The 26,843-nt window shown below is 41.4% G+C and overlaps 1 protein-coding gene across 7 annotated transcripts in view; it reads right to left on the bottom strand.

Moving 5' to 3' along the window:
- The window catches only part of ASPH (aspartate beta-hydroxylase), a 253,502-nt gene that overhangs the window by 61,704 nt on the left and 164,955 nt on the right, over positions 1–26,843 (bottom strand). For all 7 annotated transcript variants that reach the window (XM_040354262.1, XM_040354261.1, XM_040354260.1 and 4 more), the window contains 2 exons: positions 19,376–19,461; positions 11,751–11,837 (listed from right to left, as the gene is read on the bottom strand). In XM_040354262.1, the coding sequence (XP_040210196.1) occupies positions 11,751–11,837; positions 19,376–19,461 (173 nt within the window). The remainder of the gene's footprint in view (positions 1–11,750; positions 11,838–19,375; positions 19,462–26,843) is intronic.

A 26,843-nucleotide genomic window follows, 5' to 3' on the forward strand; every position in this document is an offset into this window, starting at 1 on the left:
GTAGCTGGAGAGCAGAAAGTAATGAGTGAGGTGGAGGATTGCAAAAATTACCACTCCGGTGCAGCGCTCACTGAAAGTTGCCCTGACATGAGAGCGGCAGCCTTCTAGTTTGTGCAGTTTTCTTCTCCTTGTGCTTTATGTAAGTGTCCAACAGTTTAGCCTGAGCACTGTGAGCAGACTGATCTCAATGTGTGTGTGCTGTGCGCTGTCAGTGTGCGCTGTGCTATGGTGTCAATGGCTGTGCAGTTGTGTGGATCTCAGCGCTGGATTGTACTCCCTCCCGCTGTGCTGCAGCTCCTCTCCGCCAGCCTGAATAAAAGGGGGAAGTGGGGACATGCAAGCGTGGAGCCGCACACACAGGCTCCTGATGATGAGATGAATAGGAGAGGGAGAGAGAGGATGGATGGGAGTTGCAGAGGAGACAGCAAGAGAATGGGGAAGAGACCCAGTTCTAGTGCCCTGTCCCTCTGGTCTGCCCCCAGTGCCCTGTCCCTCTGGTCTGCCCCCAGTGCCCTGTCCCTCTGGTCTGCCCCCAGTGCCCTGTCCCATTTTGTTAAAGTTGTTGTTGGTAATATTTAATTTTGTAACTTGATTCTGCATAAAACATTGTCATGAGATAATCTACGAGGGCGTGTTTACGGGTGCAATTAGGCGCAGGGCAGTGTATGAATTAGGTGGGGCAACTGGTGGCGAGTAACTCTTGAGGCCTGGCTAGTAGCTAGTGAGCCCTGTGTGTGTATGTATGTATATATATATATATATATATATATATATATATATATATATATATATATATATATATATATATATATATATATATATAAGCCAGGTTTGTCTGTGGAGTTCATATTTTAACTACAGCACTTACAGCTAAGAAAAGTTTTACAAATCCCTACAAAGCAAGTGCGAAAAAATGGCTAGGCAAAGGGTGAAACATTCAGAAATGAAATAAACTGCATGTTAGTAATGGCTACTGTGCTGTAAAGAGCCTGCAGAAGCAGTCTTGTTCCAAAAGCCCAATGAAGCAATGCATCCAAATGAAGAAGGCGCATATAAAACTTTTTTTTTTTTAACTTTACATATTTATTGTTGAATTTTGTATTTTGCCTGGAGTTTTCCTTTACCACAAGCATCTAATAACATATCCTTTCTGTATTTATTTTGATTTTTGGTGCACCTGATGAAGTTGCTTATACAGCAACACATGTAGAACATTTGGTCACCAGTCCATATTATATCGTTTACCATTTTGCATTGATCCAGGGATACACCATCTCTCCTTTTCACTCACAGGTTTAGCACACATACTTATCCATCATATCCTCCCTTCTCATTTCTCCTGTATTTGTACACTTATTCTTTGGCAATTTGAGGGCATGTTTACAAACACATATTTCAATTATGCTGCTCATACATATATACAAGGTGTGTCTATTAAATAACGAGACTGTGATCCCACCCAGTAAACAAAGCAATCAGAACCGGTTATAATTGCATGCGTGGTAACCTTGAACATGTTTGAACCTGCATGACAAGCACCAACACTCTATGACGTTCAGTTGATTGTGAGTCGTCATTTAGTTTGGTTGTGTTTTCTGTAGTGTGCCGAAAAAATGCTACGTATAAAAGTTGAACAACGTGTAAATTTGAAATTTTTTGTAAAATTGCACAAAACACCAACATAATGTTTTCAAATGCTTACTACAGCTTATGGGAATAAGGGCCTGTCTCGTGCGTGTGTGTTTGAGTGGCACATAACATTCAGTCAGGGACGTGAGAATGAATTCCCCAAAGTTAAATCAGTGTGTAAAGAGAAACGTTTTTAGTCAGTTGCTGTTTTTTCTTGAGGTTGCTTTACTATTGTACTGTGGTCTGTTACTTACATAAACTTTCGTGTTGCAGATAATTGTCTTTTTGGGGGTACTCTATTGCATGCATGTTGTGTATATTATCACTGGGTGGAGACCAAACCTGATTTAAGCCAGCCAAGCCTGAAGTCTTGTGATATTGCATTTATAACACGTGCTCCAAGCTCTCCATCTGTCTGCCCTGCCTGCTAGTTTGGATTCCCTCGTTGACGATCTCTGACTACTGTCTGAACTCTGCTTGCCTATTGACTACGGATTTGACCCTGACTATTCTGAACCTTGTCTGCCTTGTGTCTGGACTGTCATTGAACAACTCTGCTTGTCTGCCAACCGCAAGTACCTGTCTGTTGTACTTAGTTTGCGCCTGCCCCACCATGGAAGCCAGGCACTATAGCATTGTGTATAAGTCCTGGAGGTAACCGAGTATCGGTAGGCCTGGCTTGCCTTATGGGAACGGGGGCTGCTATAGGTGAATAACACAGAAGCCAGCTATAGTGCCTGACCACCTGTGTTAGGGGTAAGCGTGACAATTTTTCTCGCCAAAATGTTTGACCCAATGACCATATCTGCACACTGGAATTGATATAACTTGGCATTATTTACAAAATATCTTTTGATATATATATTTTTTGCTTGTACAAGACAGATAGCATAATGTGGTATACAATTGCACTGCTTGTACGGTATTATATGGGCCTGTTTTTATTTTTTGCCTACTGGAAACATGGAAGCCTTTTTTACATAATTTAGAATCCAACTGGCAGGACAAATTGCATACGATATTTCAAGTTAACTCTACTCCTCATTTAAAGAGATTTATAGTGAATTGCAAGATAAACACACTCAATTTTCTTAAGTACGGTGAAATATAGAGTTTAGAACTGTATTTGAAAGAGCAGATTTTCTCTAGAGGCATTAGAATACAGATTTTTCTGGCCTGGGAAGTAATTTAAACAGAAAAGAGCTGGGTCTAAGAAAATGTTCAGAAATCTGAATTATTTTTTTGGATCATAGATTTCTTCTTACATTTATTAAAAATTATATATGTGAGATGACTGAAGAGTTGCAAAAACTGGAGTCTCATATTATTAATGGCAAGAGAGTCAAACTGGAGAGAGGGACAGAGAGAGAGAGAGAGAGAGAGAGAGACTTGTAAAGCGCAACACATGCGAACTGTATCGCCTCTGGGCGCTATATCCATTTCATGGGTAAGGAACCCCTTGACCTCAGAAGAGATGGGTTTTAATCTTTCTCCTGAAGGCCAAGTGGTCCGACTCCAGTCGGATGGTGGTTGGTAGTGCATTCCACAGACGAGGTCCCTGGACTGCAAATCTTCGATCTCCTTTGGACTTGTATCTGGCCTTGGGTATCTGGAGGAGGTTTTGATTGGTGGATCGCAGAATGCGAATGGGGTTATGGGCTTTTATTTTTTCGCATAGATATTGGGAGGCGTTGCCTTGAATACACTTATGTATTAGGCAGAGCGCCTTGAAAGTGATTCTGTCTTTTACTGGCAACCAATGAAGGGATCTCAGTGAAGGTGAGATTGATTCCCATGTTTTTTTCCCAGTCACTAGTCGAGCGGCCGTATTTTGAACGACTTGCAGACGAGTGATTTGGTATTTGGGGAGTCCTAGATAGAGGGCATTTGTGTAGTCGAGTCTGGAATTGATGATTGTTCCCACCACGACTGCAATGTCCTCTTTCGGGATAAAGGGCGTGAGTCTGCGTAGTAGGCGCAGCAGATGGTGCGATCCGCTGTCTACTGACCCTATTTGTGCATCCATTGTCATGTAGGTATCGAAAATGACTCCGAGACTTTTGACTTTGGTGCTAGGGGTGATAGTTTTACCCAGAATGGGTGGTGGAGTCCATGTTGACGCGGGGTGATTTTTCCGGTTAGCGCGAAACAGGAGAAGTTCTGTTTTCGAACCATTGAGTTTAAGATAACTGTTTGTCATCCAGTTATCTATTAGAGTGAGGCATTTCTCTAGTCCAAGAGAATGATCCTTTTTGTTGCAGATGCGGAAATACAGTTGTGTGTCGTCTGCATAGGAGTGGTAAAGTAACTTCTGGTTACTGATGATTTCAAAGAGAGGGCGAAGATAGATATTGAATAGTACGGGCGATAAGGGAGATCCCTGAGGGACTCCGCATGACACCGTACGTTTTTCAGAAGTGAAGGACCCCAGTTTCACTATTTGTGATCGGTTTTCCAAGAAGGAGGAGAACCAGGGTAAAACACATTCAGCGACTAGAGCTGATACATAGGTGGAAACACAAAGGCAAATAAAGGAGAGTTGGTGTATGACAAGGTAAGTCTGATGGTAAGGGGCTAATGCTTGGCATAGAAATGGAGAGTGAGCTTTTATTATCCGAAAGCGACAAATAAATAGTAAAGGAACCAGCGAGGTGGCGAAAAACAAGGCTCAGAGTTGAGAAGGACAAAACACTTCACACAAGCTTTACAAAACAAATATACAGAGGAAGACTGAGCAGCAAAAAGATGCACACTTGAATATTAATTTATCAAGCACTTTAATTTATCATTGTCTGAGATTGAGGGCCTTACATAAGGGGCTTTCTTTTTCAACAGTTTGGTTAAATTCATGTTCATTTTTTAGTAGAAAATTGAAATATGCAGAAAGTTGTAGGTTAGAACAGCTGGCATCAACCATGGATGATATAGGCAGCCAAGTCTTTCAGGATTTATTTCTTTATGACAGGAGAGATGAATAGAAAGCTACAAAGGTCCCAGATATTCAAATATCCTCATGCCACTATAACTTAACTGAATGTATGACCTGCAGTAAAATTGTTTCATGATCTTGTTTCTTCAGAAGTAAAAAGCATACCTACTAGAAATATGATGAGAGGGAACCTAACTCAAGAAGAGACAAAGGCACTATACAACCTCTCGAGGAGGGCAGACTTCCTAACTAAAGAAGCTGACAAAGAGGGTAAATTTGTGGCATGGCCCATTGAGACGCTCCAGATTAATAACATGGCACATTAAAGGTGGATACCATCCAACCCTAATAAAGTCTATAATATATATATATATATATATATATATATATTTTTTTTTTTTTACTTGCAAGCCCGTGGATACAGTGCATGAACATCAGGAGAGACTACAGTGGTGCTTCTGCCATCAGATCAGCACATTTTAAACTGATATCTTGTGAGTGGTTTGTATCTCTATTAAACAGTTTTACATTAATACTACACTCAGGTGGCGCTTCCTGTCTTTCCCTTGGTTTCTTCTATCCACTACGGCTGACCCCTCTTCTAAAAACTGCATTCTGATCCCATCTCCACCACTAACCCTACCCAACAGGCCTTAACCCATTTAGACCCCCTCCTCTAACCACAGTGCCTACTCGCCCATCCTGTACCCCACTTCCAGCCAGTATACCTGACCCCATCCCCACCCCTAACCACTGCTCCTGACACCCACCCCCAAACACTGTTCCTTTCCCCATCCCTACTCTCCTACCTCTTTTTGCTTGACTTCCCATTTTTGGTAGATTTGTCACTTCTGGCTTTTATCCTATTTACTTACCATTTGTAGGCTTATTTTTGCATGCTTTTGGGGCATCATTTTTTTGGTGCCCTACTCACTTCACTGTCCCCTAACCAGCAGCAGATAGATGCTCCATTCCTGGATACTGATTTGTGGACAACTCTACCATGTCATGTCAAATTGTCACGTTCGGTCACGCCACTTGCATTTGGCAGTCATTTTTGCCGAACCCACACTTGGGGAGACCATATACAGGTCCCCGCTCTAACCCATGGTGTTGCTGATCCTGATGAAGCTGCTTAGACATGAATATGTTATTCACGGACCCAAGCTGGTAAAAATTGGGACTCAGTTTGAGTTCCCTTCAGTTGACCCCAGGATACAGGGACTGATTTATGGATATTTATTTGGGGCTTTGAGTGTTTTCAACTTGAGGGTGTGTTTTTGGGAGTTGCTTTATTATTGTATGTTGTTCTGATAGATTATTTGATTTTTTCATACATACTTGTGGTATGGATAATTTTTGTGTGTCCAGCCTGTGACTGGACAGTGAAAGGAGAATACGCACACTGATGATCCTTCTGTCACTCTGCTCCTATCAGAACGCTAGCACATGAGCACTGCTGTTGCATGAGCACTGATTGTTTTCAGGTCTTGATCCTCCTACAATCATAGACCTGTAGTACTGGGGAGTGCACTGCTTGCATTCAAACTAATTAATTTAACAATGTATTATTAAATACAGGGTCATACTTATTTCTGCCTTTTATATCTGCCCAAGTGCATCTTAAAAAAGTGCAGAACTAATGTCTCAGATTTTTTACATTTCCTCCCATTTTCCTTCTCTCTACATTGATAGCGCAGGAGATAAAATGAATTTCTTTATTCCTCCTATGTCACTGCAAGCCTGATTTACTAAAGTTGATTTGGCTTTATGTGAGAACACACATTTGCATTTTATTGTCACATTTTTCTTATCATTAATCAGATGTTTTCATATTTGTTTTCTTAGATAAGTATCTGTGAAAATCAATTACACTTCATGTGATTTAAAGCAAATAAAGATAAGTATTTCACACGCCGTCTATAGTACTGATGATCCTGTAGTGGATTGACTCTGCAGCTGTTCATTTTTAGTTATTAAAAAAAAAAAAGCACACCAGGAATACAGTAGCATATGACTATAGATTTTTATTAGCTTGCGGCAGGTACTTTCCGACAACTTATTTTGCCTTTTTTAGAGTGGTAAAATGGATAATTTATAGAAAAGATATAGAAGTCCTGTAGCAAACATTTTATCTTAAGGGCTCACACTTCAAATGTAACACACATAAAAGCGCCTACTGCTTCAACATGCTTTTCTGAAGTGTTTTTGATCCTTTTGTGATGCCTTTTTGAAGCTTGGCAAATGCCCTGTGTGTCAAAAGGGGAATTGATAATTTAATAGCAAAGCCAACACTGAATAAAAGCTTTTGTACTGCTGCAAGTGTGGTCAAGGAGCGCTCATGACTTGTATGCAGGCTTTGGAGAAGCGTTGAAGCAAGATGAAAGCCACAGGGGGTATCATTTTTGAGGTGCTGCGAATCAAAGTAAAGCCAAAGAACACTGTGAACAAGACTGTAAGATGACCAATTTATTTAGTTACAGGCTGCTTTGATTGCCATTCAGAGTGCTTCAAAAAAGCATGTCAAACGCCATGTTTTAAAGCAACGAACCCTTACACTGTGGCAATCTAGCAACACTTACCTATTTTGTCATGTCATATCCCTTTGTCTTTACTTTAATAATGTTTATTGCTTTTAAAAGAACCTGTGAATGTATCTTGATACCCCTTACTTTCCCTGTCCATAGTGTCCACAGGCAAAGATTAAATTATTTATTCCTACAGCAGGGCATCTTACCATACAGTCAATCAGGATATTATAACATAGAGCTGCTTTGAGTGTTTAAAGTGAATATTTGTAGTATGGATTTTAATTATGCGTAAACTTAAAAAAAAAAAAATGTTTTAAGATGTTGCTGCACATGCACCCACTAACGTTTATTGCTTCCCGAGTTATCATTTTTCATTTGCTAGAATTATTTTTTACCAATTTAACCTATCCGTCCTAGCACTTTCTTTTTAAAGTTAAGAACACTCAATCACTGGACTACAATGTGGTGATGGTGTTGTCACCCCATCCGTGCGTACTCCCTCTTGGCTTCAGTGCAGGTGCATGTTGCAGATACAAATCGATTGATGTACCCAGAAGTGACAAGATTGCCACCACACACCACTACAAGAAGCAGCAGCTCAGAAAATGTATGTTTTACTTATTTTTTAACATATGAATTTTTTTTAAAAAATCTGTATTACCTTGTCTCAAACTTTTTGATTTGTTACATTATGGGTTTACTTCTGCTTTAAAGTTAAAGTGTCACTAAACCCACATCATAAAATCCGATCAATAAATCCTGTATTACATGCTGTTCATACTCAGTCACTACAAGATTACAGTGCATCCAAAAAGTATTCACAGCACTTCATTTTTTACACATTTTGTTATGTTACAGCCTTATTCCAAAATGGAAAAAAAAAAACATTATTTTCCTCAAAATTGTACAAACAACACCCCATAATGACAATGTGAACAAAGTTTGTTTGAAATCTTTGCAAATTTCTAAAAAATAAAAAACGTTGCCTTTGCTCAATACTTTGTTGAAGCACCCTTGGCACCAATTACAGCCTCAAGTCTTTTTGAGTATGTTGCTACAAGCTTGGCACACCCATCGGGTTCTTGGTCACCCCTGTGACTAAGGCTTTTTATCCTCGATTGCTCAGTTTGACCAGGAGGCCCAGTCTAGGAAGAGTCCGGGTGGTTCTAAACTTCATCTATTTATGGATGACGGAGGCTACTGTGCTCATTGGGACCTTCAATGGTGCAGAATTTTTCCTGCAGCCTTCCCCAGATCTGTGCTTCAATTTAATCATGTCTCAAAGGTCTACAGACAATTCATTGGACTTCATGGCTTGATTTGTGCTCTGACATGCACGGTTAACTGTGGGTCCTTACATAGACAGGTGTGTGCCTTTCCAAACCATGTCCAATCAACTGAATTTACCACAGGTAAACTCCAAGTTGTAGAAACATCTCAAGAATGATCAGTGGAAACAGGATGCACTTGAGTTAAATTTTGCGTGTCATGGAAAATGCTGTGAATACTCATGTACATGTGATTTTTGTTTTTATTTTTACTAAATTTGCAAAGATTTCAAACAAACTTCTTTCACGTTGTCATTATGGGTTATTGTTCGTAGAATTTTTAGGAAAATAATGAATTTAATCTATTTTAGAATATTGGGTTGTAACAAAACAAAAAGTGGAAAAAGTGAATACTTTCCGGATGCATTGTAATTTTCTGTATTGTGCAAAAAACCTTGGTGATCCTGCTGCTCTCTATCTCCTATCTCATGTCCCCAATTCAGCTAGGGATTTTGCAGCTGTGGTAGAAACTCTGCACATGCATAGTTTTTAGTGAGTTTCTATGCTGAGCATTTCTTCCTTATCACATCTGAGCAGCCCATGTGACTATAGAGTCACACATGTGGGTGTATACACCGTGGTAAATGATAGCCCACTCCCTCCCCTCTCCATGCTCACTAACCAGCTAAACACAATGGGGATGGAATATTACATGTATATCAATGGAGGCTTCACCTCCCTCTTGTTCTAAGACACAGGCTGGAGGGGTGTGACACATTAAAAAAAAAACACACAACTAGAAGCGCTGATCGGAACCATCCCATGTGGACAGATTTATAGATGAAGTCAGTAGGATAAAATCATATGTCAATTTATTAAGAACATGTGGGAAGCCAGGTCCAGAAGGAGGCCTGGAACACAGGGTGGTGGAGCGCAAGCTGAGAAGAGGACGTGGGTGGCTGTTGTCGTGACAATGCGTTTCAGGGCGTGGCCCTTCTTCCAGTCAACTCACTGGATCCATGAGGTATTTACCACAGCAGCATTGCTTCATACAGCCTGTCAATATCCTTGCACTTTACTAGGTACTGTCATAGTGGTGATCAAGTTGTACAGCCGCTCCATTCATGCAAGGAGATTTTAATTGTTGACAATCAACTATTGTTCTTAATAAATCGACATGTGATTTTATCCTACTGACTTCATATAAGAATTTAAATGCATGGGATGGTTCCAATCAGCGCTTCTAGCTGTGGTTGTTTTTGAATGCTTGCACTTTGTTTCACAGCACTCCTGGTGTGTTAATCCACATAGCTGCTTTTTGGTCTCCCGTAGCATACCGCACACTGTTCCTAGAAAAATTACTTATTATTGTTGACACAGCCTGTGATCCGCCCACACTATGCGATTTCCACAATAAAAATGTAATTTCCAATATATATTAGTATTCCAATTTAAAGCGGAGCTCCACCCTAAAGTGGAACTCCCGCTGATCGAAACCCTACCCACCTCCGGTGTCACATTTGACACCTTTCAGGGGGGAGGGGGGTGCAGATACCTGTCTAAAGACAGGTATTTGCACCCACTTACGGCCACACAGTCTCGGCAGATTGCGGGCATGACGTCACCTCCCGTCACCCCGTTGTGTTCTGGGAACACTCGGCTCCCAGTATACAGCGGGAGCCAATCGGCAGGCGACTCGCGCCAATGCGCCGTAGGGAACCGGGTAGTGAAGCCGGAGCGCTTCACTTCCTTGTTCCCTCACCGAGGATGGCGGGGGGGGCAGCAGAGTGACGAGCGATTGCTCGTTCTCTGCTGCGGACGGCGCTGGACTCCAGGACAGGTAAGTGTCCTAATAGCAGCTGCAGTATTTGGAGCTGCTGACTTTTAATATTTTTTTTCAGCGGACATCTGCTTTAAACCAGTTTATTGATATTATTTACTTACTTTTACTCTGTATTTCAAAGGCTGTTTTTTTGTTTGTTTTTTACTTTAAACAGTGCCATCATCCAAATGCAGAAATAGAAGGGACAATGTAGATTAAACAGTGTGTGTTTTGTATGACTTTAAATTGGAAGTAATTACAATTTTTCAAAAATCTGCAGACATGCAGGGTATTTGTGACCCTGTTGGTCTCTTCTGCCATAAATGCTTTCACCTGTCTGTCAGCCATCATGTACACTGAGCCAAGCATGTGCAGCTCAACAAACTTTTTTGGCCCGATCTGTGCCGTGGCATTGTGATGTTTTCGCGGCCTGGCCCATCAAACAGTCCAAGGCGCAGAACCCAGAAGGAAAACCGGGCGAAGATGGATCCGCTGAGGCCCACAGGATCGCAGCACTGGAGGGCACCATTTGACAGGCAAGTTTGCCATAATGTACTAATATACTGTGCATACTAGTACATTATGGCATAACCCACCTGGGGGCCCCAAAAAAGAAAATTATATAACGGAGTTAAAGCGGATGTGCCAGTATAAAAAAATATTAAAAGCCAGCAGCTAAAAATACTGCAACTGCTGACTTTTAATATTAGGACACTTACCTGTCCTGGAGTCCAGCGCCGTCCGCAGCAGAGGATGAACGATCACTCGTCTCTCTGCTGCTCCCCCCGCCATCCTTAGTGAGGGAACCAGGAAGTGAAGCGCTCCGGCTTCACTACCCGGTTCCCTACGGCGCATGCGTGAGTCGTGCTGCGCCCGCCGATTGGCTCACACGCTGTGTGCTGGGAGCCGAGTGTTCCCAGCACACAACGGGCGACAGACAGGAAGTCAGAAAAACCCTTCTTTTGCCCGTAGCGTGTGGCCGGAAGTGGGTGCAAATACCTGTCTTTAGACAGGTATCTGCACCCCCCTCCCCCCTGAAAGGTGTCAAATGTGACACCGGAGGGGGGGCGGGTGCCGATCAGCGTGAGTTCCACTTTAGGGTGGAGCTCCGCTTTAACTACAGCTTTAACTCTCTAATGAGGGAAGCACAGAGGTTGTTATTGCTTGACTCCCCTAAAGAAGAGGCCTGGATGTACTTGACCAGTACTTTTGAGTCACAGACTCAGAACAAGCACACTGTATAAGAGTTTCAGAATTCCTTATTTTTATACTTGTTCTGGGCTAGCAATGCAAAGAGCTTTGAAGCCAAGGTCCCAAGCTTGAGTCTCTAATCTCTGTAGTACACATCAATAGCTTTTAACTCAGATTGGTCTCCTTACTATAAAAAAAAAAAGCAGTCTTTTAATGGCTGACATTAATTACAGTATAGGAGAATAATGGAAAAGACCTGCAATAATTGTCCACCTTCTACATTCCTACTGGCCTTTTGACTAAATGGCTGATCTTTATATATTTTTTATGCATTGTTGAAAGTACCGCAGCCTTCTTTTTTCCTTTGGAGGATAACATACCTGAGCTTTCCCATATCTGGCTCTAGGACTCTGTGGATAGTTCTCTACCAGGGTTTCAAAAGCCTTTAAAGCCTCCTCCAGTTTTCCCTGTAAATCATAAACAAGGCAATAATTACTGGCCATGTTCAATTTACAACACACAAAGAAACAAATCAAGTAATCCCACTAGCAAAGCACGCAGATAAAGCATTAGAGCGGTAAATAAGTGGGCAGAGGTCGGGGAGCTGTGTTCAGAATAAAGATGACTAAAATGACAGGAGCACAGGTGGACATTTGTGATAAACCTCTGTGCATTATAAACTCGCTCTGCTGCTTCTGCTAAATATAGAACTTAATGTAAAATTCACTTAAAGTCTTCCATGTGAGTACAAATCAAATTATTCCACATCACTAGAAGTGGGTTAGCCATGTGACCTTGAATTTTATCAGCCGCCATCCCAGGTGTCACTGCGGAAATCCGCGCTGGTAGGCAATAATAAAAATATGATCTAAACAGGCTATAAATAGTGCAATGACTTTACAGGCCTGGATTTGAACCAGGAAGCATGGAAATGCAATATACAGAGCAGAGAATGCAAGAGATTTGACACAGCATGAGATTTTGCTGATTTAAAGGATACTCAAACCATTGATATCAGCACATAGCAGGTGTTTTCTGCATATCCACCGTTTTCCTCTTCAGTTGTCTAAAAGTAAGGCCAGGATGCCAGGTTGAAATTTGTGCACCAGAGTGGGCAGGATTCCTGGCAATCAAACACCATAGAGGAAAACTGACCTTGTGTCCTGGAGGGGCCATTTGTGTGCTGACTAGAGGTGGTTAGCAATGTTTTCTTACTTCATGTTGCCTTTAGCATGTAACTCAACCCCATAAAAGGTCTATTTATAAAGGATATTTGCTGAACATTTCTCCATCTGTATTATACAGAATTTGGTTATCATTTTCAGGTTGTTTGTATGTGTGTGCAGCAGCAGACTTTGACAGACAAAGCTCGTCTGAATTTAAATGTGATGGGCAAGTCTTGTTTAAAATGTGAATCCATCAAGTTGCAGGATATTGCTGATGGGCAAATATTGTTTGAATATAAATGCAATAGGTGAACACAATTTAACACAACAACACAATTAAGTGAGTTACTTCAAACAAGAGCTTTCTTTTAACATGACCGTATAATTGATTGAAGTGAATAGTTACAAAATCCGAGTAGAGATTTTCAACTCCTTTAGCAAATCAGGTATTAAAGTTGAACTCCAGGTATGATCTGTATAGCATGCTTATATTGGTTTATCTTGACACAATAGTAGTACCCGACGGACCACCAGGGAAGCTGACCATTACTGAATCTGTGCTTTGCCAAAGACTTCTATTATATTTTGTGGGTCTGGTGCAGTTTCTGAAAGGCTAATAATATTTTTTTTATAAGTGCTAATATGCCCATTGCAAAAGTCCAAGGTGTATCTGATGTTTAATACACCGACCGTTTCCTCTTTCATCTACCACTCTCCAGGCTGCTAGAAAGGTCCCAGACAAAGTGAACTTGGTATCACTTCTCCCTCCACAGCAGCTTGCTTCCTCCACTGCCGATGCTGGCTCCATGCACTCTAAGGCCTGGTTTCACACCTATGCATTTTTTAGTGCATTTTTAGTTTTGCAGAAACACACTACAGTCCATTTAACTTGGTTTCCTATGGATGTAGTTCACATCTGTGCATTTTATGGAAAGGTTTATTTTTTTTTCTGGTTTTTGGTTCAATAGACTTCAATGGTTTAAAGTACTGAAAAAATGCAAAATGCACCTGCAATATGCAAACTGCAACCTGCACAGGTGTGAATCAGGCCTGATGCTCTAGGATGGCGGGTCAGAAATCCTTTGATCTCGGTCTAGGCTTGCCGACCAGATATCCCAGAGCATGGGCATGTGCTTCCCTAAGTTGAAGTTGCGGGCCACATCAGATGGCTCCGAGCACATGTGTTCTGTGGGCAATGGGTTGAGCACCCTGATATAGGGTATTAGGTGAAAACTTAATCTGCACCAATGTAACTATGCAATACAGATCATAATTGGGTTTCAGCTTCAATCCCTAGATGCCAACCGCACACATATATGTGACCGCTTGAAGGGTGCACCTAATGCCAGATGGCCACATATGTGGTGCCATGTTAAACTTAAATGCAGTGCTGAGAACACTCTCCCAGCATGGTAGCTGGCGTGTGCTGGAAATCTCCCAATGCATACCACCGATTAGGAGCTTTCCAATCAAGTGACCGCTGTAACAGTAAATCACAGCGGTCACATAATCCACATGCCTGCTATCGCCTCCTGGCTTTTTGAACCCTTAAAGGGCTGGGATGTGGTCGGCGGGAAAAAAAAAGGGTTAATTTTCTGGAAAATGCTTGTTATTTTAAACACACATTGTAACACTGAACCCAAGATTTATACTTCTCATGCTTTGTTTCTTTACATTCAATACTACTGCCAAATAGCCTGTTTTATAGCATACTGTAATGTGCAGGATAATGGTGTGTAAGTGGTAAACGGACACAAACCTTGAAAAAGATTGGAGCTGGGTTTTGTTCACATCAGGGCTAATGTGTATATATATATATATATATATATATATATATATATATATATACACACACGCATACATACATACATACATATATACACACACACACATAATATATATATATATATATATATATATATATATATATATATATATATTATTATCATCTACAATCGGTATAAAATTGCTGGCTTGTGAATGCTTTTAACGACACAGAAGTTTTTCTTTTTAGACTACATCTAGTAACCTGTACTGCAAGGTGGGGGAAACACATTTATCACTTACATAGGGGAATGAACATTGCAGAAATGGGAAATAACTATGACAAGATAACTTGTGCATGGTTGTGTTATTAACTGGCGCAGCTGTTGCCGTGAGGATGACACTTCCAGCTGATATACTGCAGCTCAATTCAGCCTGGAGCAAAGCCTGGCATGAAGGGAAAAATAATGCCGCTTTATTTTCATTTATGTCTGCTGGTTATGACTTGGAGATATGGAAAATGGGATTACGCTGTGTGTGATGTAAAGTGATCACTTAATCCTAGGTCCCAAAAGAGAGCCTCACATAATGCCTTTGTTTACCTCAATGTATTACAATGGCACACTGTCCTAAATCACCCACTTTGATGTATTTTGACATGTGTGGCATCAGTCAGCATTTGTACACATTAAAAGGATTTTACAGGAAAACCAAGGTCTTTGTTCGTGATTTCCCTGTGTAGCAACCGGGTCTCCCCTATAGCTCATAGGATTTATTGGGTGTCAGAGCTGCAGTTACACATTTCATATGCAGCAGCAGCATTGGGGTGCAACAGCATTGTTGCACCCCAAGCATAGAATACGATGGTTCACTATTAGAACCCCCCATTTTCATTAAAGTCCTGATGGGGAAATTGCATATTTTATATTTCCTTATTTTTGGCTCACAATATCCAATAATGAATTCCAAATCTGGTTAAGGGGCCATACAAGGATGATCACTTTAGCCAATTTCATACTAAAGGAATGTCAGGAATGTGCTATCTTCCTTAGAAGTTAAGGGTTGTTAATGATTGGTTAAATTCTACCAACTTGACATGTACACGCATCAGGCACTTTATTAGGTACGCCTTGCTAGTACTAGGTTGGACCCCCTTTGCCTTTAGAACTGCCTTACAATGGTTGTAATCCCCATTCATGAAATTTGACCTAAGCACATATATCTGTAGTGTTTACGTATCTCTCTCCAAAGCTCTTAGTGCTGTGTCTTTCTGTTGCCCCATTTCTCTGTTATCAGCAGAGTCACTTCTGACAAGTTGTTCAACACACGCGATAACAGCAACTGAAAATTTGTGTCTGGAAGGATGCTTAGAGGTAAATAAACATGTCTATTTAGAAAACAGCTCTGCATGTTCCTTCGTTCCTCTGCCTATTTAGAGGGGGTGTGTGCCTTTCCTCCAATCAGCTCTCACACAGTGTAAGTCCAGACTCCACACCCACTACTGAATTAGGAAGAAAGATTTCTACCACTATCTGCACTTTCTAAAGTGTGTACAAAAGGAAAGACAGCAGATATACAAGTAAAACTTATGTAGGGAGATTTGTTTAATCTCTGTATATCATCTGAGGTTGTTCATTTTTACTGGGTATATGTGAGGTTTTTTAACCACTTTAATTCTTCTTGGTGTAGATTCAACAAGGTTTTGGAAACATTCCTCAGAGATTTTGGTCCATATAGACATGATAGCATCACACAGTTGCTGTAGATTTGTCAGCTGCACATCCATTAGGCGAATCTTCACATCCCAAAGGTGCTCTCCTGGATTGAGATCTGGTAATTGTGGAGGCCATTGGAGTACATTGAACTCATTGTCATGTTTAAGTAACCAGTTTGAGATTATTTGAGCTTTGTGACATGGTGCATTATCGTGCTGGAAGTAGCCATCAGAAGATGGGTACACTGTAGTCAAAGGGATGGACATGGTCAGCAACAATACTCAGGTAGGCCGTGGTGTTTAAATAATGCTCAGTTGGTACTAAGGGGCCCAAAGTGTGCCAAGAAAATATTCACCACATCATAACACCACCACCACCAACCTGAACTGTTGATACAAGGCAGGATGAATCCATGATTTCATGTTTATACCAAATTCTGACCCTACCATCTGAATGTCGCAGCTAAAATCGAGACTCATCAGATCAGGCAAAGTTTTTTCAATCTTCTATTGTCCAATTTTAGTGAGCTTGTGTGAATTGTAGCCTCAGTTTCATGGTCTTTGCTGACCCTAACCAGTCTGCCCTTTCTCCTCTGACATCAAGTCCATACAACTGCATCTCACTGGATATTTTCTCTTTTTCTGACTATTCTCTGTAAACCCTAGAGATGGTTGTTAGTGAAAATCATCAATAGTCATCTTCACCATGTCTAGATGCCTAAATGCATTGAGTTGCTGCCATGTGATTGGCTGATTAGCAATTTGTGTTACCACGTAATCGAACAGGTGTACCTAATAAAGTGGTCGGTGAGTGTATATACAACAGCTATAACTTTGAACATTCAGTCTCATCTTAAGAGCTTGCTATCATGCATACGTCTGATCATCTGTCCACGCTGCTAAAGTGGATGGGGACTCTGTGGTGAAACAGCATCTTTAGTTATGTATTCTTTGTTATATTTTCTATTATCTATATCTGTCATTACTTTTATTAAATATTATAAATATTTGTGTAATCTCTTTTTGCACATATTGAATACAACTGCAAAAAACGTAAACTATTACATATCCGTGCTAATATAAGTCCAGACCACAAACCATTGTATGCTTCTTGCTGGATGGGGTCTTGCACAAGAAATAACAGCGGTCATATTTATGATGAACTTAGCATACTACTACTTATAGCGCTGGCATTTTTAGTGTAGCAAATAACTTGGCTGGCTATCAACAGCATGAGTTCTCAATTGTTCATGAACAACATTAAGAATGAGGAATAATTATCAAATAGTAAAAAATATTTAGCCAAGCAGATGAACCCCATCTTTCATCCAACTTCTATTTCTACCTACTGTATACACTATGCCTGCTTGTAGTGCAACAGGTTGCATATATTGTATATCATACCAGTGCAACTATTCAGCATTCAATCTAAAAAGATTAGTAAAAAGACATTTAAATCCAAAGACTGCTTCTTTTATATTGCATTAGGGTGCTATGTCCCAAGTTACCTGGTAGGTCTGTTCTTGAGAAAGGGTTACATTTACCCAAAACTTAGCATTTCTGATATGAAGTATTACGATGATAATAAATTGAGAATAAATTAAAAAAAATGGGGTTTTGAATACAGAGTCCATTGTCATGAAATTTTTGGACTGAATACTATGACTGCTTGTGGCACTTGCATCACAAAGGTGTTGACTGATCAGAACAAAGCCTTCCATGGTGTATAATGTAGACCTAGCTGAAGTATCTTTATTCTTGTAATATATATATGGGAAAGGGCATACATGTATATATTCAAGATTTGCAACAAGACGTGCATCGATCCTGTCAATGAGTCAGTTCAGAATAGTTTTAACAAGAAAACTAAAACTTCAAAGTGTTGGAAACTCTCATTACCACATTTATTTTTCAACGGTAGAAAATCTATGCATGCTGACTGACAATTGTTTCATCTTTTTTTAGAAAAAATAAAATCTTGGTGAATGCACTACAAGTGAGTATTGTCATATCTTTCACTGTCCCTCACTCTGAGGCCTCGTACACACGACCGAACATGTCTGTTGAAACTGGTCCACGGACCAGTTTCCGCGGACATGTTCGGTCATGTGTAGGGCCGACCGGACAATTTTCCGGCCGACCGGACAGGTTTCCAGCGGACAAATGTTTCTTAGCATGCTAAGAAACATGTCCGCTGGAAGCCTGTCCGTCGGACATGTCCGACGGTCAGTACGACTCATCGGACATGTCCGCTGGCCCGAGAACCCGCGCATGGCGTCGAAGTGATTCGACGCATGCGTGGAAGCATTGAACTTCCGGGTTCGCGCACGTCGCCGCGTCATCGTCGCCGCCACATCACCGCTCTGTCTGTCCGCGGGGATTTTGGTTTGATGGTGTGTACAACCATCAGACCAAAATCTGCTAGCAGACATGTCCGATGCAAACGGTCCACAGGACCGTTTTCTTCGGACATGTCCGCTCGTCTGTACGAGGCCTTAGACCCCATACACACTATACAACCTTTGCTGTCTGATTTCCTTTACATTTACCAAAACCATGTAGTGCAAGGGCTTGGCCGACTGCATACACATTGAAACTCTTAAAGTGAATGTAAACCCTCCATACACCCAGTGAAGTAAACAGCCTCAGATGATACACAAGGATGAACCAAATCTCTCTACATAGGTTTTACATGTATATCTGTTGTCTTCACATTTATATACTGTTTAGAAAGTTCAGATCGTGTTAGGAAATGTTCTCTTCCTGTTTAACACAAAGTGTGATGTCTGGGCAAACAGTCGAGACAGCTAAAATTTATTATTGGAGGAAAAGCACACACCCCTCTCTCATCATAGGCAGAGACTCTCAGAGGTGTTTTGTAACAGGGCCAGCTCCCTGCTAATGTATAGCAATCTCCCCAGAAAGAAATTTCAGGCTACCTTTACATGCTGTGTCAGAGAATTTGTCAGGAGTTATAAGGTTGATAACAGGCAAACTGTTCAGGAGAGAGCTACTGGACATAACTCTTTGAAGAGAGATAACAAAACATTGCAGATATATGTGCCCAGCTCAAATTTCATGAATCGGGTTTACATCCACTTTAAGTTTTGACCTCATATTATATGGTTTTGTTAAATCTAAAGGAAAAATCTGCAGAAAATTGTATTAAATAGTTTGTATCCAGCTTTACTGAAATCTGCAAATGTACAGTATGATAACAGTTAGAACAGCATAATAGTACATCAAATAGTAGAACAAAACAATTGCATTCTGTCTGAATAAAAACATAGTTACGTAAATACTGCCTACATAAATACGCAAGATTATATTTGAAGAGCTAGTTTTACTTATACAAACTTGCCTTTTTCCGTAGTTTCTCAGCAGCATCAAGTTCAGCTTTTATTGTCTTATCCAACTTGTTTAAGAGCTTGGGTTTCTTTTTCTTGGCTATAAAACAACATAAAAAGGATCCTTGTTTTAGTCATTTATCCTATTATCACAGTTAACAGCATATGAATGTAGTGTGTTTATACCCATTATTCACATCATAGCAAAAGTACAGTTATCTTGAAAGCAATTTTTTTACAGTAAGTACAGTCACAAAAACATTTTTCTACATTAAATATCATCTGACTATTTTTATTAAAACAATGCTGATTTTAAAGAAGGATATACAAAAGCAGATTGTTTTTTTACAATACGTACTTGTTGAAATCATTAAATACAGCCAATTAACTCTGCCTTCTTCCATGGGAATCTCACACCTGACACCCAAGACCAGCAAAGGTTATGCACCAGGTCACGGTTTACGCTTTTCAAAGACTAATGCCATTGCTCACAGTTTTTACCATTTATATTTGTCTAGTCTCAATCAGTGAATACTATCTTTGGCTCACATTGAAGAGGAGGCATGGTCATGTTCAAGAACAAAAACAGCCCAAGTCATGAGCATGAAAACAACGTTTTGCTCCCTAGGTAGCTTCTTTAAAAATCCAACTTGGTTATGTTAACCAGTTATTTTAAGGTCAAACAGCACTAGGAATTGTTTCTGATCCTTTCGTGTGGCTAAAATAACTAGACCATCATATTTGCCCAACGTACAGACACTGCAATGTTCTTGCATAGTTTCATCTGTGCGCCCTGGGAAGCTGGGATTACGATGTATGAAAATTAGCACTCAAGCTTCTCCTCCTGCGTCACAGAATACAGCTCTTTTTCTATTAGTCAGATAAGTCAGTGTGTCATATGGATTATGTGGAAAAACCCCGTGTGCCATCACCCTAACCCAGCCTTTCTCAACCCTTTAAACACAAAGAAACCCTTAAAGTAACTTTCCGGTCTTAGGGATTCCCTGCAAATAATTATTACAGCTACAATGATACATTAGTGTGATGGTCAGTGGGAAGAAAGCTTGTTACATTTGTGGTTATTGAAAATAATTACCCTCTAAGCCCTGGTTCACACCTATGCATTTTTTTGTGTTTTTTTCAGTTTTGCAGAAACACACTACAGTCCATTTAACATGGTTTCCTATGGGTCAAGTTCACATCTGTGCATTTTGTGGAAAGGGCCAGACCAGCAGGTTGCGTTTTTGGTTCCATAGACTTCAATGGATCCAAAACGTGTATTGAAAAATGCAAAGTGCAAACTGCAACCTGCATAGGTGTGAACCAGTCCTTGCTAAATAGCTAAAAAGATCAATGGTGTCAGTGGTAACGCATCTGAGAGGCATAAACTACTTATGGTCCAAGGAACCCCTAAAAACCTCTGGAGGAACCCTGGTTGAGAAACCCTGCCCAAACCTATAATAATGTTAGGCCTCGTACACACGATTGGTTAACCAGAGGACAACGGTCTGATGGACCGTTTTCATCCGTCCAAACCAATCGTGTGTAGGCCCCAAAGGTTATTTAACCACTTAAGGACCGCCTCCTGCACATATACGTCGGCAGAATGGCACATCAACGTATATGTACGTTGATCTTTAAGCCCAGCCGTGGGTCGCGGGCGCGCTCCCGCATCCCGGTCCGAAGCTTTGTGACCGGGACCGCGGGACCCGATCGCCGCTGGAGTCCCACGTTCGGTCCCCAGAGCTGAAGAACGGGGAGAGCCGTGTGTAAACATGGCTTCCCCGTTCTTCACTGTGGCGGTGTCATTGATCGTGTGATCTCTTTTATAGGGATCCACAATCGATGACGTCACACCTACAGCCACATCCCTCTACAGTTGTAAACACACATTAGGTGCCACATAACCCCTTCAGCGCCCCCTGTGGTTAACTCCCAAACGGCAACTGTCATTTCCACAGTAAACAATGCATTTTAAATGCATTTTTTGCTGTGAAAATGACAATAGTCTCAAAAATGTGTCAAAATTGTCCGCTATAATATCGCAGTCACAAAAAAAATCGCTGATTGCCGCCATTAGTAGTAAAAAAAATTTTTTTTATAAAAATGCTATAAAACTATCCCCTATTTTGTAAACGCTATAAATTTTGCGCAAACCAACCGATAAACGCTTATTGCCATTTTGCATCCGTCTGGCGGACCGGATGAAAATTAAAAGAGGGTTTGTTTCCAAAGAGGAGAGCGGAGATCTGACTGGTTCATCTCTGCACAGTGTGCAGAGACAGACTTGTCATCTGCCGGCTCAGCGGGGATCAACGGAGCGATCCCTGCTGAGCAAGCAGATGTTTAAAAATGGATCCTCACGGGATCCGCAGGTGTGAATGGGGCCTTATCACTATAATTACAGTTTTATAATTATATATAATTTTTGGTAATTTGTTATTCAGTTAAATTAGGGGTAATTTATTTTTGGTAATTGACTAATTGTGTGTATTTATTTGCACTTTTACTTAGGTTTGGGCATAATACAGCAGCGCTACACCCACTCATCTTCATATGCATTATGAGTTGCACAGAAAGGAGTGTCCGATCTCTGACTTGAGAAACAAGTCAGAATTTGCATTGGGTGCACTTGGTAATTACATAGTTGGTAAGGTTGAATAAGGACACCAGTCTATCCAGTTCAACCTGAGCCTGTGTGTGTTTATATGTCACTACAAATTCCCATATTCCTGAACATTGTGTTCGCTATGAAACTTTTGTGAGTTTTAGGCATTTTTTTTTCTGCCATTAAAATCCTCTCTATGTTATCTTATGTGTCTTATGTGTTTTAGCGGTTTATCAGCAGAGGAGTTTAGAGGCTGTTTTCGAAACGCCCTAAAATCCCGTTCAGGAGCGGGATTTCTGACCACAAAAAAACACTTAACTCTGTTAAACCCTCATAAACCTGCATAAACTCTAGGCACATTTAGCACGTCAGCGTTTGTTTCAATTGCCAGAATAAATTAAATAAATTAAAAATGTAATAAATAAACTCCCAAACTCTGTTAACCCCTTGCTGAACGCATAACTTACATATACAGAGGAAAGGTGGCTCTGCTGCACCGGATCACGTACCTAATATGTAATCCGACACTTCCCGGTAGGGGGCACGCATGTGTGCCGCTGGCGACCTGCTTCCGCTGTGGTTATACACTGCAGGAGCTGCTCACATGTACTGTGGACTCGATAACTGCCAGAATTCGCCGATCATCCAGCAGAGAGCCAGAACAGCGGTCTGCCCATGTAAACAAGGCAGATTGCCGTTCTGACAGGAGGAAAGGCATGGATCCTGCATCTCTGCCAAGCAGGGACTAGGATTCATGTCTTTCCCTAGAAAAAGCACCTCCCCCACATTACACTAAAACACTTGCTCGGAACACATTCAACCCTTTGATTGCCCCTATTTAACCCCTTTCCAGCCAGTGTCATTAGTACAGTGACAGTGAATAGTTTTAGCACTGATCACTGTATTAGTGTCACTGGTTCCCAAAAACCAGACCAAAGTGTCAGTTAGTGTTTGACTTTCCGACACAATATCGCAGCCCAGCTATAAGTCACACTGAGCTCCACCATCACTAGAAAAAAAAATATGAAAACATCGCATAGTTCTAACTTTTGGGCAACCTAATCAATATATGTGTAGCTCCCTGCTCCCAAATGACTGGGCGCTATGTTAAATTTAGTGGGTGTCTGAGCCGATAATGTGGCTCAGACTGCATGATTTATATTAAATTAGCCTCTGTCCTGGCAGTGCCTGATAGCATTTTCCCACTGTTGCCTGTAGGTGGCGATACCCCCACAGGTCAGTGTTGGAACACGGGCAAGCCATAGATCACTGATTATCTTTCCTCGGGAGCAGCCCAGTGGGAGTGGTGCACTGCTGTGCATGCCGGGTAGGGATACTTAAGGGGCAGATGCCCTACGCCTCGTGGCCCTCCTGGCACGAGTTATGTGTTGCGTGATTTCCAGCCCCGGGACCATGTTGGTCCGAGGTTGCATCTCTATAACTAGGTCCAGTTATACTGAATGGGGCCTAGAAGTCGAGAGGGATCTCAAGCTCTCTATCTAAGAGAAGGAAGCTACACTTAATGAAGGGAACCAGAGGAGGACCTGCCCTGGAGGAGACCAAGCGGAAGGTTTATGTCTCAGGATAGGCCTGGTGACCTTATTAAGGAGGGATCCACAAACCAAGTTGTCCTACAGTTCGCCAGGTCGGCTTAAAGTTTGGGTATTACATCCTGTGGCAGAGGATTGCGGACTGTTCAATTTGTTCTCAATCAGTCTGTGGCAGAGACTGTTATCGATCTGGTTTGTACATCACTCCGGCTGCTAGGCCAGGTGAGAGGGGTCTATCCGGGTGAGCAATACCCACTCAGGAGAAAGTGGTGAATGACTTTGGAGTTTAAGGGTTTTCCCCAGTGATCTTTACCGTGTACCTGAACCTTCCCTTCCCCTTCATCCTCCTACCTTCTTCACAAGTTTTGAGCAAAAGAATAAAACCTGACAGCTAGATGTTTTACATCTTGTGTGGACATTAGAGTTCTTTCAGACTTTCTTCCCCTAGACGACTAATGTTGAGGTAACGTGCAGGCCCAAAACTAACCAGCAGCTCCTATGGGGGTAGTACTACATATGCGTAGATTAAGATTTTTTTTCTATCAAAAATATGTAGCCGAATACATATTGGCATAAATTTATGATTTTTTTTTTTATTTTTTTCTGTTTTTTTTTTTTTATTGGATAGGTTTTATAGCAGAAAGTAAAAAATTACATTTTTTTTTCAAAATTGCTGGTCTTTTTTTGTTGTGAAAAAAAAAAAAAATGCAGGAGGTGCAAAAACGCCACCAAAAGAAAGCTGTATTTGTGGCAAATAAGGACATACATTTTATTTGGGTACAATGTTGCACGACAATTTTCAGTTAACATAAGGCAGTGTCATATCGCAAAAAATGGCCTGGCCAGGAAGGTAGGAAAATCTTCCGGAGGTCAAGTGGTTACACTCTAATAAACGCACCTAGACGATTTTGAAAAAAATGCAGCTTAGGTGAGTTATAACGCAGATTTTCTCCTGTCAGGATAAACAGCAGTTACATGAAACCAGCGTGCATGAGGCCTAAAAGTTATTAATTTTTATTTTACACTCCCCGCTGGATACCATCAACTGTGGAAGAAGTTCCACGTGCTTACTGCTCTATTACTAAAGAACCCCTTATGCAGTTTAAGCTTGAACATTTTCTCGTCAAACTTCATTGTGTGGCCGTGTGTCTTCTTTAGAACCCTAAGATTAAAGGATAAGTTCACCTTTTGTAACATGTTACATGCATATGTACACGTTACATGTAAATGCACTGACCCCTGTGCCTCCCCCATCCTCCATTTTGACAATGAGAAGGGGATCTTCTTCTCCCCCCACTCGCTGTCATAATCGAAAAAATCAGCCACAGTGTTTTGTGAATGGCAAAACTACAAGTACCATCAGACTTTGCAGCGGTCAGCTTGTACTTAAAAATTAACTACTAGGGTGCTGTTGAGCTCTCCTGGTAGTTCATTGAGCTTCCTGTCAGAGGGTAACCGCCTGTCTGTATCGGAAATATGGGCAGACAGATACACAGACAGTCTGCAGGACCTTGGCATTACACCCACCATCTGCTAATCATGGGTAGAATCCTAACAAAAAAATAAATGCATATTTTTTACCTGCAAAAAATGTGTATTATTGGTAAAAGTGAGCTTATCCTTTAACCCCTTCACACGACTATACGCAAATATGCGGCCTTGGCCTTGGCTTGAAGGGGTGCATGCAGCTGCACACATCACCCCAGTACCGATTTTTAGAGGGGATGGTCGGCTTTCTTGGGAAAACTACTGATGCGGCTAGCAGGCGCTCGGCTGTTATCCCAAGAAACGGGAGGGGATTTTCCCCCCCTCCCACAGCTCGCCCGGGCTCTCCTGTCCCACTGGGAGACTTGAACGACCAGCCGGCACATACGACGGCTGGCCGGGAGACCCGAACGAAGGCAGAATCGGCTTCCATCGGGTCTCGGATCTAGTAACCCGGAAGCGATATCATGGCATCACTTCAGGTTCCCTAAAGACTTAAAGGTGCCAAATATAAAACAAAAAAAAAAAAAAAAAGACAGCCAAATTTGGTGTTTTGCAAGCTTTTAAGTGCAAAGGAGGTATTTGGGGTCTTCTAGACCCCAGATCCCTCCATAAAGAGGACCTTTCACTGACTATTACTGTCACAAGGGATGTTTACATTCCTTGTGACAGCAATAAAAAAAAAAACTATTTAAAACGCCCCGTCCCTACTCAAATGTAAACGGTGTTCAAACCACACATGTGAGGAAACGTTGCGATCATTAGAGCAATAATTATATCACAAGACCTCCTCTGTACCTCTGAACTGGTAACCTGTAGACATTTTTAAAGCCTCGCTTATGGAGATTTTTAAGGATCGTAAATTGACGCCATTCCAGGAATGTGCGCAATTTTAATGTTTGATCATTCTTCCAGAAGCGCATTTGTAAGGTCAGGCACTGATGTTGGACATGAAGGCTTGGCTCACGGTCTCTGCTCTAATTTATACCAAAAAGGTGTCCTAGTGGGGTGAAGTCAGGACTCTGTGCAGGCCAGTCTCGTTCCTTCACCCCAAACTCGCTCATCCATGTTTTTATGGACCTTGCTTTGTGCACTGGTTGCAGTTATGTTTGAGCAGGAAGGGGCCATCCCCAAACTGTTCTCACAAAGTTGGGAGCATGAAATTGTCCAAAATGTCTTGGTATGCCGACACCTTAAGAGTGATCTTCACTGGAACTACGGGGCCAAGCCCAACCCCTGAAAAACAACCCCGCACCATAATCCCCCCTCCACCAAATGATTTGGACCAGTGCACAAAGCAAGGTCCATAAAAACATGGATGAGCGAGTCTGGGGTGGAGGAACATGACTGGCCGGGTCCTGTAAATTAAACCCAACAGGACACCCTTTGGGATGAATTAGAGTATAGACTGCGAGCCTTCTGGTCCAACATCAGTGCCCGACTTCACAAATGCGCTTCTGGAAGAATGGTCAAACATTCGCATAGACACACTCCTAAACCTTGTGGACAGCCTTCCCAGAAGAGTTGAAGCTGTTCTAGCTGTAAAGGGTGGACCAACATATTATTGAACCCTACGGACTAAGACTGGGATGCCATTAAAGTTCATGTGTGTGAAGGCAGGCATCCCAATACTTTTGGCAATATAACGTATCTGCAGCATACAAAGCTTGCCATAGAAATATGGCGGCTATCGTTTTTAAGTGTTAGGCCCCTGGCTGTCATTCTGTCTCTCTGGCTTCATTGCTTTCTATATCACTAATGCAGAACAAAGCAAATAACATTTTTGATTTCACTTGCGGAATTCTTGTTAAAGATCTATAATGGTCAAGTAGCTAGCAA

This window comes from Rana temporaria, chromosome 5 (genome assembly GCF_905171775.1).
Source record: "Rana temporaria chromosome 5, aRanTem1.1, whole genome shotgun sequence".
Classification (NCBI taxonomy): Eukaryota; Metazoa; Chordata; class Amphibia; order Anura; family Ranidae; genus Rana; species Rana temporaria.